The sequence below is a fragment of the Salvelinus alpinus genome, chromosome 5, assembly GCF_045679555.1.
Source record: "Salvelinus alpinus chromosome 5, SLU_Salpinus.1, whole genome shotgun sequence".
Classification (NCBI taxonomy): Eukaryota; Metazoa; Chordata; class Actinopteri; order Salmoniformes; family Salmonidae; genus Salvelinus; species Salvelinus alpinus.
The window spans coordinates 70,222,450-70,238,646 of record NC_092090.1 but is presented as its reverse complement, the minus strand read 5'-3'; the positions used below and the strand labels follow the sequence as shown (position 1 = coordinate 70,238,646).

The 16,197-nt window shown below is 44.2% G+C and overlaps 1 protein-coding gene across 5 annotated transcripts in view; it reads left to right on the top strand.

Moving 5' to 3' along the window:
- Window positions 1-16,197, top strand: part of LOC139576649 (phosphatidylinositol 4-phosphate 5-kinase type-1 beta-like) — a 94,195-nt gene that overhangs the window by 66,776 nt on the left and 11,222 nt on the right. For all 5 annotated transcript variants that reach the window (XM_071402957.1, XM_071402959.1, XM_071402955.1 and 2 more), the window contains 4 exons: window positions 12,519-12,721; window positions 12,959-13,042; window positions 14,965-15,013; window positions 15,141-15,225. In XM_071402957.1, coding sequence (XP_071259058.1) covers window positions 12,519-12,721; window positions 12,959-13,042; window positions 14,965-15,013; window positions 15,141-15,225 — 421 coding nt within the window. The remainder of the gene's footprint in view (window positions 1-12,518; window positions 12,722-12,958; window positions 13,043-14,964; window positions 15,014-15,140; window positions 15,226-16,197) is intronic.

Below are 16,197 nucleotides of genomic sequence, written 5' to 3'. Positions count from 1 at the left end.
ATAAAAAGTGATTGGGTAGGCTGCATAGATTTCATGACTAGAAGCTCAAAAGACGAAAGCGACTGGGGGTTTTTGTAAATTGAAATTGGCTATCGTAAATGTTAGCAACACCTCCGCCTTTGCGGGATGCACGGGGGATATGGTCGCTAGTGTTACCAGGAGGTGAGGCCTGATTTAACACAGTAAATTCATCAGGTTTAAGCCATGTTTCAGTCAGGCCAATCACATCAAGATTATGATCAGTGATTAGTTCATTGACTATAACTGCCTTGGAACTGAGGGATCTAACATTAAGTAGCCCTATTTTGAGATGTGAGGTATCACGATCTCTTTCAATAATGGCAGGAATGGAGGAGCTCTTTATTCTAGTGAGATTGCTAAGGCGAACACCGCCATGTTTAGTTTTGCCCAACCTAGGATGAGGCACAGACACGGTCTCAATGGGGATAGCTGAGCTGACTACACTGACTGTGCTAGTGGCAGACTCCAATAAGCTGGCAGGCTGGCTAACAGCCTGCTGCCTGGCCTGCACCCTATTTCATTGTGGAGCTAGGGGAGTTAGAGCCCTGTCTATGTTCGTAGATAAGATGAGAGCACCCCTCCAGCTAGGATGGAGTCCGTCACTCCTCAACAGGCCAGGCTTGGTCCTGTTTGTGGGTGAGTCCCAGAAAGAGGGCCAGTTATCTACAAATTCTATCTTTTGGGAGGGGCAGAAAACAGTTTTCAACCAGCGATTGAGTTGTGAGACTCTGCTGTAGAGCTCATCACTCCCCCTAACTGGGAGGGGGCCAGAGACAATTACTCGATTCCGACACGTCTTTCTAGCTGATTTACACGCTGAAGCTATGTTGCGCTTGGTGACCTCTGACATCGTTGGTGCCGACGTGGATAACTATCTCTATACTCTCTACACCCGGCAGTTTTAGCCTTAGCCAGCACCATCTTCAGATTAGCCTTAACGTCGGTAGCCCTGCCCCCTGGTAAACAGTGTATGATTTCTGGATGATTCGTTTTAAGTCTAATACTGCGGGTAATGGAGTTGCCAATGACTAGGGTTTTCAATTTGTCAGAGCTAATGGTGGGAGCTGTCGGCTTCTCAGACCCCGTAACGGGAGGAGTAGAGACCAGAGAAGGCTCGGCCTCTGACTCCGACTCGCTGCTTAATGGGGAGAACCGGTTGAAAGTTTCTCTCGGCTGAATGAGCAACACCTGTTGAGCATTCCTACAGCATTTCCCTCCAGAAGCCATGAGAAAGTTGTCCAGCTGCGGGGACCGTGCGAGGGGATTTATACTGACGTTACTATCTGTACATACCGGTGGCACAGACGCTGTTTCATCCTTTCCTACACTGAAATTACCCTTGCCTAACAATTACGTCTGAAGCTGGGCTTGCAGCACAACTATCCTCACCGTAAGGCGATCGTTCTCCTGTATATTTTTGAGTACAGCGACTGCAATTAGAAGGCATCATGTTATTGTTACTACTTAGCTTCGGCTGTTGGAAGTCCTGACGAACCATGTCCAGATAAAACGTCCGGAGTGAAAAAGTTGAATGAAAAAAAGTTGAGTGAGGGACTATATATAGCTGGTTTTTATAAAATGATTGACAATGGTGAATGGCCTTATCTATTATACAGTATCAAATCACCTCAACTACCTCGTACCCCAAGCACATTGACTCAGTATTGTTATTGCTATTTTATTGTGTTAGTATTTCCTTTTTTAATGGTGATAATTTTCGTACTTTTTAACTCTGCGTTGTTGGAAAAGGGCTCCTAAGTCAGCATTTCATGGTCAACACCTATTGTATTTGGCTCGTGTGACAAATAAAATGTGATTTTTATTTGGGCTAGCTCTGAGGGGATGACGGGACATACAGTTGAAGTCGGAAGTTTAAATACACCTTAGCCAAATACATTTAAACTCAGTTTTTCACAATTCTTGACATTTAATCCAACAAGAAATTCCCTGTCTTAGGTCAGTTAGGATCACCACTTTATTTTAATAATGTGAAATGTCAGAATAATAGTAGAGAGAATGATTTATTTGAGCTTTTATTTCTTTCATCACATTCCCAGTGGGTCAGAAGTTTACATACACTCAATTAGTATTTGGTAGCATTGCCTTTAAATTGTTTAACTTGGGTCAAATGTTTCGGGTAGCCTTCCACAAGCTTCCCACAATAAGTTGGGTGAATTTTGGCCCATTCCTCCTGATAGAGCTGGTGTAACTGAGTCAGGTTTGTAGGCCTCCTTGCTCGCACACACTTTCTCAGTTCTGCCCACAAATTGTCTATAGGATTGAGGTCAGAGCTTTGCCATTTTGCCACAACTTTGGAAGTATGCTTGGGGTCATTGTCCATTTGGAAGACCCATTTGCAACCAAGCTTTAACTTCCTCTCTGATATCTTGAGATGTTGCTTCAATATATCCACATAATTGTCCTTCCTCATGATGCCATCTATTTTGTGAAGTGCACCAATCCCTCCTGCAGCAAAGCACCCCCACAACATGATGCTGCCACTCCCGTGCTTCATGGTTGGGATGGTGTTCTTTGGCTTGCATGGCCAAGCAGTTCTATTTTTGTTTCGTCAGACCACAGGACATTTCTGCAAAAAGTACGATCTTTGTCCCCATGTGCAAACCGTATTCTGGCTTTTTTTATGGCAGTTTCGGAGCAGTGGTTTCTTCCTTGCCCAGCAGCCTTTCAGGTTATGTCGATATAGGACTCGTTCCACTGTGGATATAGATACTTTTGTACCTGTTTCCTCAAGCATCTTCACGAGGTCCTTTGCTGTTGTTCTGGGATTGATTTCCACATTTCGCACCAAAGTACGTTCATCTCTAGGAGACAGAACGTGTCTCCTTCCTGAGCGGTATGATGGCTGCGTGGTCCCATGGAGTTTATACTTGTGTACTATTGTTTGTACAGATGAACGTGGTACCTTAAAGCGTTTGGAAATTGTTCCCAAGGGTAAACCAGACTTGTGGAGGTCTATACATTTTTTTCTTGGTCTTGGCTGATTTCTTTTGATTTTCCTATGATGTCAAGCAAAGAGGCACTGAGTTTGAAGATAGGCCTTGAAATACAGTCGTGGCCAAAAGTTTTGAGAATGACACAAATATAAATTTTCACAAAGTTTGCTGCTTCAGTGTCTTTAGATATTTTTGTCAGATGTTACTATGGAATGCTGAACTATAATTACAAGCATTTCATAAGTGTCAAAGGCTTTTATTGACAATTACATTAAGTTGATGCAAAGAGTCAATATTTGCAGTGTTCACCCTTTTTCAAGACCTCTGCAATCCTCCTTGGAATGCTGTCAATTAACTTCTGGGCCACATCCTGACTGATGACAGCCCGTTCTTGCATAATCAATGCTTGGAGTTTGTCAGAATTTGTGGGGTTTTGTTTGTCCACCCGCCTCTTGAGGATTGACCACAAGTTCTCAATGGGATTAAGGTCTGGGGAGTTTACTGGCCATGGACCCAAAATATCGATGTTTTGTTAGTTATCACTTTTGCCTTACGGCAAGGTGCTCCATCATGCTGGAAAAGGCATTGTTCGTCACCAAACTGTTCCTGGATGGTTGGGAGAAGTTGCTCTTGGAGGATGTGTTGGTACCATTCTTTATTCATGGCTGTGTTCTTAGTCAAAATTGTGAGTGAGCCTACTCCCTTGGCTGAGAAGCAACCCCACAGATGAATGGTCTCAGGATGCTTTACTGTTGGCATGACACAGGACTGATGGTAGCTCACCTTGTCTTCTCCGGACAAGCTTTTTTCCGGGTGCCCCAAAAAATCAGAAAGGCGATTCATCCGAGAAAATGACTTTACCCCAGTCTTCAGCAGTCCAATCCCTGTACCTTTTACAGAATATCAGTCTGTCCCTGATGTTTTTCCTGGAGAGAAGTGGCTTCTTTGCTGCCCTTCTTGACACCAGGCCATCCTCCAAAAGTCTTCACCTCACTGTGCGTGCAGATGCACTCACACCTGCCTGCTGCCATTCCTGAGCAAGCTCTGTACTGGTGGTGCCCCGATCCCGCAGCTGAATCAACTTTAGGAGACGGTCCTGGCGCTTGCTGGACTTTCTTGGTCGCCCTGAAGCCTTCTTCACAACAATTGAACCACTCTCCTTGAAGTTTTTGATGATACAATAAATGGTTGATTTAGGTGCAATCTTAATGGCAGCAATATCCTTGCCTGTGAAGCCCTTTTTGTGCAAAGCAATGATGATGGCACATGTTTCCTTGCAGGTAACCATGGTAGACAGAGGAAGAACAATGATTCCAAGCACCACCCTCCTTTTGAAGCTTCCAGTCTGTTATTCGAACTCAATCAGCATGATCTCAAGCCTTGTCCTCGTCAACACTCACACCTGTGCTAACGAGAGAATCACTGACATGATGTTAGCTGGTCCTTTTGTGGCAGGGCTGAAATGCAGTGGAAATGTTTTTGGGGGATTCAGTTCATTTGCATGGCAAAGAGGGACTTTGCAATTAATTGCAATTCATCTGATCACTCTTCATAACATTCTGGAGTACAGTGATCCCTCGCCACTTCGCGGTTCACTTATCGCGGATTCGCTATTTCGCGGATTTTCATAATGCATTTTTTTTTTTTTTTTGGTGCATTGTGCTCTGCATTCTGATTCGCTAAAAACTCACTCCCGCTTCTTGTATCAAAACATGCTACGAATTGTGCTATCATTTTGTCGTCTCGTGCAGTTATGTGTACGTACATAAAACAGCTTGGCAAATTTACATTAAGTTGGCCAAATTATCTTGTAATTTCGAACATCTCCTAAACCCATAATGTCGACGAAACGGCCTACACGTGAGTCACTGTATTTGTATACATGTAATAGTTGCTAATTGTAAAAAAAAAAAAGTTTTCTATTTCGCGGATTTCACTTATCGCGGGTCATTTTCGGAACGTAACCCCCGCGATAAACGAGGGATTACTGTATATGCAAATTGCCATCATACAAACTGAGGCAGCAGACTTTGAAAATTAATATTTGTGTCATTCTCAACTTTTGGCCACGACTACATCCACAGGTACACCTCCAATTGACTCAAATGATGTGAATTAGCCCATCAGAAGCTTCTAAAGCCATGACATAATTTTCTGGATTTTTCAAGCTGTTTAAAGGCAATCAATTTAGTGCATGTAAACTTCTGACCCACTAATTGTGATACAGTGAATTATAAGTGAAATAATCTCTGTAAAAAATTGTTGGAAAAATTACTTGTGTCATGCACGAAGTAGATGTCCTAACCGACTTGCCAAAACTATAGTTTGTTAACAAGAAATATGTTTGAGTGGTTGAAAAACTAGTTTTAATGACTCCAACCTAAGTGTATGTAAACTTCCGACTTCAACTGTATCTCATGTGGGAGGAGCATGAAGTTACCCCTAGACACTGATCTTAGGCCAGTTTTGCATTTTTAACAAATTGTTCAAGTTGGTAATTGTTGAGGGTTAGCTGATCCTAGAGGCTGTTAGGCATATGTTTTAACAGTGTGTGTTGTCCATGACAAGCGAGATCATTATAGTGTTCCCCTGTCTGCCTCCTGCCCCAAGGTGCAACCAGGATGTAGACATCAGGAAGTAGAGACACAGAGCCACAGAGACCAGGAACAGGAAGGAAGACGCTTCCTATTACAGGCATCCAGCCTTTGAAACCTTCGCAACATTATAGCCTACGATGTGATTGTCAAGGGCATTTGTTTTACTCCCCTAAAACATGCCTTCCGTTAACCAGGTTTATCTACTCTTATTTTATTTGACACTCTGAGAATAGCTAAACTGAGCTGTTATTCAACAGCAAACGACAAGTGGTGACTTAATGAATGGAGTTAGTCTGCATGAGTAGCATGCTGTTAGGGGTATATATATTGAACAAAAATATAAACGCAACATGTAAAGTGTTGGTCAAATAAAAGATTCCAGAAATGTTCCATTCGCAAAAATGTGTATTTCTCTCAAATTTTGTGCACAGATTTGTTTTATATCCCTGTTCGTGAGCAATTCTCCTTTGCCAAGATAATTCATCCTCCTGACAGGTGTGGCATATCAAGAAGCTGATTAAACAGCGTGATCATTACACAGGTGCATCTTGTGCTGGGACAATAAAAGGCCACTCTAAAATGTGCGGTTTTGTCACACAACACAATGCCACAGATGTCTCAGGTTTTGAGGGAGCATGCAATTGGCATGCTGACTGCAGGAATGGATTGTCCACCAGAGCTGTTGCCAGAGAATTTAATGTTCATTTCTCTACCATAAGCTGTCTCCAACGTTGTTTTAGAGAATTTGGCAGTACATCCAACCGGCCTCACAATCGCAGACCACGTTTAACCACGCCAGCCCAGGACCTCCACATCTGGCTTCTTCACCTGCGGGATTGTCTGAGACCAGCCACCCGGACAGCTGATGAAACTGAGGAGTATTTATGTCTGTAATAAAGCCCTTTTGTGGGAAAAACTCATTCTGATTGGCTGGGCCTGGTCACGCCTTGATGGCTTTGGCAATGGCTGCTATAGCTGACTGATTCCTCTCCTTATGTTTGTCCACTAAACTCACACACTCCTCAGTGTTGACTTTCTATTGGATACAGCTCAAGTAGGTAAGAGTCCGTCACAGACTCTCGAAGATGGCCTCTTGTTTGAAGTCTTTAGAGGGATCTTTCTTTTTCCGTCCCTCCCGCTCTCCTCCTTCTCTCACATCCTCTGTGTTTCAAAGTAGTTATCTTCTTCTTCTAGGAAGGCACAACGCTAAAGGGAACAGTGTTTCATGTTGAATGCAGTGGTTGTACTGTAAGTGACTCTGGACTCTGTAGCTAGTTTGTTATTGTCACGGCTTCCTGTCTTCCCTTCCTGAGCTGGAAGCAAAGTGCCCTCAAAGCAATATCTCTGTCCGTTTCCATGAGTAAGCAGTAAACCCCTCGCCCCAGGGCCTGCTGCAGCACCGAAAAACAGGAGAGGGGGGAAAGGAAGGGATAGAAGGGGGAAGAGGTTGGAGTTGTACGGAGATTCAGCCAGGGTATGAAGGGGAGGTTAGGGGCGAGATGAGATTGGGAGACCATGACGTCTCTGCTGCTGTGCTGTATGTGGGTCACTGAGGAAAATGTAGGGTACTCTCTCTTTCCCTCCTCTCTTCATCTCACAACAGCTCCCTCGATGCCCTCCATATGGCGAATGAGCTGAGAACATGAATAAACTATGTCCATGTCTATGACTAGAGGGAGAGAGAGACTGAAGGAAAGCATGCTTGTGTTTGACTTGGAACAGAGAGCAAATGTCATTGTCATAGCATGGCTGGGCTCTGAGATGTTGTTGAGATGATGACAATGTAAATTGTAATGACAGTTTAGCAACGGGGACAATCTTTTGTAAGTGGTTGCCAATCATGAGTGTTGAGGTCTTTGACTAGGGCAGAGGGATGTTGACTGCCATTTAGCTTGATGTATAAACATCTTTTTGTCTGGGAATCCCCCTATTAACTCGAGACGCAAACAAACACATACTCACATGCACTCACAAACGTACACACGCGCTCGCCCGCACACCACACACCACACACAAATAGAAGGGGTGGGAAAATAGTGTTGCATAATTGTTATGGAACTCGAGGCCGGTCATGTTGTCAGACAAAAACAACCTTTTATTGGTCCCACTCCTCTCTTCCTGGGTCATGTGATTCTGTAATTCCATTGGAACATGACAGGGACAACAATGCCCTCTCACAAAGCCAATCAAGCCAGGGCCGATGTCAAATGACACCCTATTCCCCGTATAGTGCACTACTTTGGCAAGAGTTGGATCTGGATCACGCCTACCCCCCCCCAAAAAAAACATGGAAAATCGTTGAATTAGAAATGTTAACATGGAATCCATGAAATGTCAATGTAAAACCTGAGAGTGAAAGGCATGGCTGTATGAAAGGCATGGCTGGCACCATGTTTTAACTGCAATGTAAAGAGTCTCTCTATCATTCCCCTCTTCAAAGGGTGCCAGTGTATTAGTGTCATTGTAAGTGGGCCATGCTGTACTGTGGGGTTTCAAAGACAGACCCTCTCAAGAGACTGATCTAGAGGAGAGACAGGGCTTGGATGTGCTGAATTACATCGAAGATAATTTGTTCAAGGAAAAGGGAATCTTGTAAAAGGGTGACTTAGTGAACACGTGTTAAAATAGTCTCCCTAATACTTTTCCATCCACTTTTCCAGAAACTCTGAAGACAGACAGCAGTTTGAAGTCATATACAAGTTGAACATCTATAGTGTGTTGATATTATGTTGAAGTGATTGTTAGTTATTGTTGGCTCACATTGTCTAACCAGCAAACCGGGATCATTCCCAGAACATTAGCTAAGATTCCCATTAAGTTTTAGTTAGGGTTTTATCTAACATTAGGATGATAGCATCCCAAAAACATTGAACAAATATTTTTGATGGAATAAAAAATAAAAAAAGATTTTCCAGAATTGTAATGAAATATCCTTGGAATGTTCTCCTAACATTAACTCAAATGTTTTGCACAACATCTGTAACAACCACGACAGAACATTCCCTGAACGTTTTCATTAGGTTTCCAGGTAATACAATAACACAATGTACTATTTAATGTTTTTAAGTCATACTGCCGCAACAAAATGTGAGCGCAACGTTCTGGGTACGTTCTTATGAATGTTCTGGGAACTTTCAGGGAAACAATTTAGGTTTTCTGGGTGTGCTTTTTATTGCAGATGAGGAGGAACACCGACTTTGTACCTTGGTAATTCACTGCTCAGCATCAATTGAAAAAGGATGCACACATTTGAAGTGCCCGTTGCAGTAGTATAGAGGCCAACCTGATGAAGGCAGGCAGCAGTATGGTTTGTGTAGCGATGGTTTGCCTGGCAAGGAGAGGTGGTCAGGCCAGCTGGGAGTCACATGGGCCTACTGTGGGCAGGTTAGTGTGTGGGTCTATTCAAAATTGTGTCCTTTGAATAGGAACGGGGGAGTCAGGAGGAACAGATGCAAATCAAATACATGGAAAAGGCAAAGCTCGAACAAGAGCACAAGTGTTTTCTGAGTGTGTGTTTGTGTCTGCGAGCGTGTGGCTGTGTGTGTGTGTGTGTGGGCGCGTGCGCGTGGCTGTGCATATGGGCTTGAGTTCGTGATTTGCATTAGTCATATAAGGACACTATATAAATAATTAACCATGATTAAACAACCAGCAACAATGTACTTTATAAAACAAAAATAAAGACATTTACTATTGGGAATAACCAGGACATACAGTGGGGAGAACATGACATAAGTAAATGCAAATTAATTACTTAAAAATCATACAATGTGATTTTCTGTATTTCTGTTTTAGATTCCGTCTATCACAGTTGAAGTGTACCTATGATAAAACTTACAGACCTCTACATGCTTTGTAAGTAGGAAAACCTGCAAAATCGGCAGTGTATCAAATACTTGTTCTCCCCACTGTACGTGTGTAGACGCGCTTGCATGGAAAGTCATAATTTTTATGGTGCTATCAGCCATAATAAGATTAGCCATTTTTGGATGCAAATTTGATCAAATTTGATAATCTGATCATTGGACCACAGGAACCATGTCATTCTAAGCATTACCGTGCAAATCCCCAAAACTAATAACACTGTCTGTGTGTGTGTCTGTGTGTCTGTCTAAGAGAGACAATAACGAAAAAAAGAAAAAGCAGGAACAGGGAATGAAACAGCAGGTTTCGTTCAATCTGTCATAACGGGGAACACCCAGACAAATGTGGCTTGGCTGCAGACCTAAAAATTACAAGAATGTTCATCATGATCGTCATGGTAACCCCTAAAGCCAGCAACGCAGATGGATTTCGTCAACAGTATTCCCAGCATCAGGTACATCCCAAGTGGCACCCTAACTTCCTAAGTAGTGCACTATAAAGAGAATAGGGTGCCATAAGGGACTCAGCTATCATTATCCCATATATGGAACTGGCCAATAGAAAACAGGCTGAGGAAAAGGACCACAACAGAACCAGATAATCAGCCTTTTGTGATCTAATCAAAGTAATGTGACCCAGAATGAGGATCTTTGTTGTTAACATCAACACACACTTACTAGGAGTGGACAGTAGGTTATAGGTCAGAAAAGATGGCCTTTTGACATATTATCATACCACTGATGTATCTGTAACTAGAATCCATTGATGTGGCACAAGGAAACATGTGACATGACTTAGTACAGCCAAAATAATATTATAGAACAGCTACAGTGGGGAGAACAAGTATTTGATACACTGCCGATTTTGCAGGTTTTCCTACTTACAAAGCATGTAGAGGTCTGTAATTTTTATCATAGGTACACTTCAACTATGAGAGACGGAATCTAAAACAAAAATCCAGAAAATCACATTGTATGATTTTTAAGTAATTAATTTGCATTTTATTGCATGACATAAGTATTTGATACATCAGAAAAGCAGAACTTAATATTTGGTACAGAAACCTTTGTTTGCAATTACAGAGATCATACGTTTCCTGTAGTTCTTGACTAGGTTTGCACACACTGCAGCAGGGATTTTGGCCCACTCCTCCCTACAGATCTTCTCCAGATCCTTCAGGTTTCGGGGCTGTCGCTGGGCAATACGGACTTTCAGCTCCCTCCAAAGATTTTCTATTGGGTTCAGGTCTGGAGACTGGCTAGGCCACTCCAGGACCTTGAGATGCTTCTTACGGAGCCACTCCTTAGTTGCCATGGCTGTGTGCTTCGTGTCGTTGTCATGCTGGAAGACCCAGCCACGACCCATCTTCAATGCTCTTACTGAGGGAAGGAGGTTGTTGGCCAAGATCTCGCGATACATGGCCCCATCCATCCTCCCCTCAATACGGTGCAGTCGTCCTGTCCCCTTTGCAGAAAAGCATCCCCAAAGAATGATGTTTCCACCTCCATGCTTCACGGTTGGGATGGTGTTCTTGGGGTTGTACTCATACTTCTTCTTCCTCCAAACACGGCGAGTGGAGTTAGACCAAAAAGCTCTATTTTTGTCTCATCAGACCACATGACCTTCTCCCATTCCTCCTCTGGATCATCCAGATGGTCATTGGCAAACTTCAGACGGGCCTGGACATGCACTGGCTTAAGCAGGGGGACCTTGCGTGCGCTGCAGGATTTTAATCCATGACGGCGTAGTGTGTTACTAATGGTTTTCTTTGAGACTGTGGTCCCAGCTCTCTTCAGGTCATTGACCAGGTCCTGCCGTGTAGTTCTGGGCTGATCCCTCACCTTCCTCATGATCATTGATGCCCCACGAGGTGAAATCTTGCATGGAGCCCCAGACCGAGGGTGATTGACCGTCATCTTGAACTTCTTCCATTTTCTAATAATTGCGCCAACAGTTGTTTCCTTCTCACCAAGCTGCTTGCCTATTGTCCTGTAGCCCATCCCAGCCTTGTGCAGGTCTACAATTTTATCCCTGATGTCCTTACACAGCTCTCTGGTCTTGGCCATTGTGGAGAGGTTGGAATCTGTTTGATTGAGTGTGTGGACAGGTGTCTTTTATACAGGTAACGAGTTCAAACAGGTGCAGTTAATACAGGTAATGAGTGGAGAACAGGAGGGCTTCTTAAAGAAAAACTAACAGGTCTGTGAGAGCCGGAATTCTTACTGGTTGGTAGGTGATCAAATACTTATGTCATGCAATAAAATGCAAATTAATTATTTAAAAATCATACAATGTGATTTTCTGGATTTTTGTTTTAGATTCCGTCTCTCACAGTTGAAGTGTACCTATGATAAAAATGACAGACCTCTACATGCTTTGTAAGTAGGAAAACCTGCAAAATCGGCAGTGTATCAAATACTTGTTCTCCCCACTGTATGTATGTACACACACACACACACACTTGGCATGCAAAAGGAGTGCCAGCCAAGCCAGACTAAAAGGCCTGATAGCACCCTTGACCCCATATTCAGATTGTGTTTTTTGAGCCCCTCTGGTGTCGTGAGAGCGTTCTGTTTGAGCAGTGAGAGGAAACCTGGGGCCTGAGAAACCCTGGGAACAGAGACAAGAGGGCAGAAGGCCCCTCACACGGGTCAATATGTAAAACATCACTCAACCGTGGAGCAACACCTTTCTTTATATAGCTCAAGAATCAGTTACACAAAGATTTCTTCAATTATTTTTGGTGCACACTTAGCTTGGTGGTTGCATGACACACTTTGTACTTTTCAAGTCTGTGTAACTAAAGCTTCTGGTCAACATAGTAAAATAGAATAGAATATCACTAGTGCCTATTTATTTTTGGTCACACAGAAATATGGGTCACATTTCAATAAACCAGATGATAGAAAAAACTTTTTGTTGTTGTTTAAAACGTACACACCTGTGGCTGATACTAGTCAGTCGAGGACTAACAGCAAGGCCAAGACAGCGCCGACTGCATTTCCACTCTTTGCTAGCTAACAGGTTGCTGTCGTTTTCAGATCATGGTGATTAAGGTGTGGTTTCATGTTGTGTGCTGCAGGTGTTGGAGAGCTTTAAGATCATGGACTACAGTCTGCTCCTGGCCGTGCATGTCCTGGACCAGAGCCCAAAGGAGGCGGGCGAGCCGGGCCAGGCAGGGGGGGACGGCAAGCGGCCCGTGGCCCAGAGGGTCCTCTACTCCACAGCCATGGAGTCTATCCAGGGGGACGGCAAGGCTGCCGAGGCCCACACCACAGACGACACGTGAGTCAGCTCACCACAGGCATACTACTCATACAAACACACATACACAATCATATACACAGTCATAGTTTGATGACATTTAGACATACACTGAAAGATGCATGGATAAAACTCTCACAAACACTCGCAATGATCAAAACCCAACCCTCACTGAGATGCTTTTAAGGATGACTTGGCAGATAATCCTGACTGACTACATTCTGTGACTGGACTTGTATTTACTGTGCTGTATTTCAGGATGGGTGGAATTCCTGCGAAATCACACAAAGAAGAGAAGCTGCTTATTTTCCTGGGCATCATCGACATCCTGCAATCCTACCGGTATAACATGACTTCATAACATGCTATAATATAACATTTATTACATGGAATAATGACATACTATTACATGTTCAGCATTATATTCTGTAACCTGGAGTTTTCTGTCCCTATGCTGGGGAGGGGTAGGGAAAGAGAGACGCAGAGGGAAAGAGAGACGCAGAGGGAAAGAGAGACGCAGAGGGAAAGAGAGACGCAGAGGGAAAGAGAGACGCAGAGGGAAAGAGAGACGCAGAGGGAAAGAGAGACGCAGAGGGAAAGAGAGACGCAGAGGGAAAGAGAGACGCAGAGGGAAAGAGAGACGCAGAGGGAAAGAGAGACGCAGAGGGAAAGAGAGACGCAGAGGGAAAGAGAGACGCAGAGGGAAAGAGAGACGCAGAGGGAAAGAGAGACGCAGAGGGAAAGAGAGACGCAGAGGGAAAGAGAGACGCAGAGGGAAAGAGAGACGCAGAGGGAAAGAGAGACGCAGAGGGAAAGAGAGACGCAGAGGGAAAGAGAGACGCAGAGGGAAAGAGAGACGCAGAGGGAAAGAGAGACGCAGAGGGAAAGAGAGACGCAGAGGGAAAGAGAGACGCAGAGGGAAAGAGAGACGCAGAGGGAAAGAGAGACGCAGAGGGAAAGAGAGACGCAGAGGGAAAGAGAGACGCAGAGGGAAAGAGAGACGCAGAGGGAAAGAGAGACGCAGAAAGACGCAGAGGGAAAGAGAGACGCAGAAAGACGCAGAGGGAAAGAGAGACGCAGAGGGAAAGAGAGACGCAGAAAGACGCAGAGGGAAAGAGAGACGCAGAAAGACGCAGAGGGAAAGAGAGACGCAGAGGGAAAGAGAGACGCAGAAAGACGCAGAGGGAAAGAGAGACGCAGAAAGACGCAGAGGGAAAGAGAGACGCAGAAAGACGCAGAGGGAAAGAGAGACGCAGAAAGACGCATAGGGAAAGAGAGACGCAGAAAGACGCATAGGGAAAGAGAGACGCAGAAAGACGCAGAGGGAAAGAGAGACGCAGAAAGACGCAGAGGGAAAGAGAGACGCAGAGGGAAAGAGAGACGCAGAAAGACGCAGAGGGAAAGAGAGACGCAGAGGGAAAGAGAGACGCAGAAAGACGCAGAGGGAAAGAGAGACGCAGAAAGACGCATAGGGAAAGAGAGACGCAGAAAGACGCATAGGGAAAGAGAGACGCAGAAAGACGCAGAGGGAAAGAGAGACGCAGAAAGACGCAGAGGGAAAGAGAGACGCAGAAAGACGCATAGGGAAAGAGAGACGCAGAAAGACGCATAGGGAAAGAGAGACGCAGAAAGACGCATAGGGAAAGAGAGACGCAGAAAGACGCATAGGGAAAGAGAGACGCAGAAAGACGCATAGGGAAAGAGAGACGCAGAAAGACGCATAGGGAAAGAGAGACGCAGAAAGACGGATAGGGAAAGAAAGAAAGAGAAGAGAGACGGAGAGGGAAAGAAAGAAAGAGAAGAGAGACGGAGAGGGAAAGGGGGAGAGAGCGAGAGAGATAGAGACATAAGCTCCTCAGTGTAAAAAGCCTCTAGCACCAGAGAGACAGAAGTGTCTCTAACACTATTCCCTGTCCTTATCTCAGCATCTCTAAGCTGACCTCAGGACCTGTCGGTTAGTGTCTTGGCTGGTTGTTACATAATGAACACAATGTAATGGATAGCTTCATATTGTTACCCATATATATTTTCTTCTTAATCCTCTTCCCTCACCCACTATTTGGTGTTTGCCTGCCTCAGCCCATCAATTCAAGTGTAAAATGTAACTAGAAGGGGAGCGTATTACATAACATTAACCTAATATTGCTGTGGTTCCTGTTCTGTGTTTGGTGCCAAAATGAAGGCTCTCAGGTTCTGGATGGGGGGGGTTGTTGCATTACGAGCTACGTTTGTGACAAGGCTTCCTGTTTTGTTTTTTACCTCAGATTCATTAAGAAGTTGGAGCACTCGTGGAAGGCCCTGGTCTACGACGGCGTAAGTTGATATGCTGCAAATCTGATACGTGTCCTTCTGAATACACACCATTCATAGGTTACTTTCTTATTGATCTAAAATGCCCCTCTCTGATAAAAGCTTGTATTGTCTTCTGTTCTGTCCTCAGGACTCTGTCTCAGTGCACAGGCCCGGTTTCTATGCAAACCGATTCCTCAAGTTCATGAGCACTTCGGTGTTCCGGAAGACTCAGAGTAAGTCTGCTGGCTCTTGTTCCTCAGTCCCCTATGACAGGGACACCTGTATTTATGTTAGGACTTTCAACTGGCACACATGCCAGGCACTGGGACCAGGAAACAAGGGTAGTGGGAAAGATGGCCTGCGGGAGGTTTGAGTAAACAAATTAATGTAAAAACAAGTATGTAGACTGTACCTAATATATTTTCAAATAACTGTGCTTTTTCTGGCTCACAAATTGATTTTGACAAAAAAAAAAAAACATTAAAAAGAGTCTGTGCGGCCCTCTGTTGAATATGTGGCCCGATGTGGCCCGATGTGGCCCGCAAGCCAAAACATTTGCCCACACCAGAGACTGAGACAGGTTAATCCTTCAGTGTGGCACGTACAGTTTAGTCAACTGTAAACTATTGGAAATCTTATGGTTGTACAGATTCCTAGTTTGATTTGTTTGTTACCTGCAATAGCAGGTGATTGTGGAGTGAATATGATTTACAGACGCTTTAAGTCAGCTTTTCCCGAACTCGGTCCTGGGGACTCGAAGGGGTGCATGTTTTTAGGTTTTTGCACTAGAACTACACAGCTGATTTCAAATAATCACAGCTTGATGTTGAACAAAACCGAACCTTCCGGTAAATATATAGAAGTAGCTATGTTGAAAGCAACAACACAGCTGTGTTGATGTACAGTATACATTTCTCCTGTGAGAGGAAGTGATTGTGTGTAGAACAGGTTTGTTATGTTGACGAACCAGTGACACATACACACTGTTGTCAGTCACTTAAATGGGTCAAGTTTAAAACCCTTCCTCAGCTCTTCTCTCTGTGCTATCAGGTTACACTGACATACTGATGTACACTGAGTGTACAAAACATTAGGAACACCTTCCTAATATTGAGTTGCACCCCCTTTTGCCCTCAGAACAGCCTCAATTCATCAGGGCATGGACTCTACAAGGTGTCGAAAGCATTCCGCGGGGTTGCTGGCCT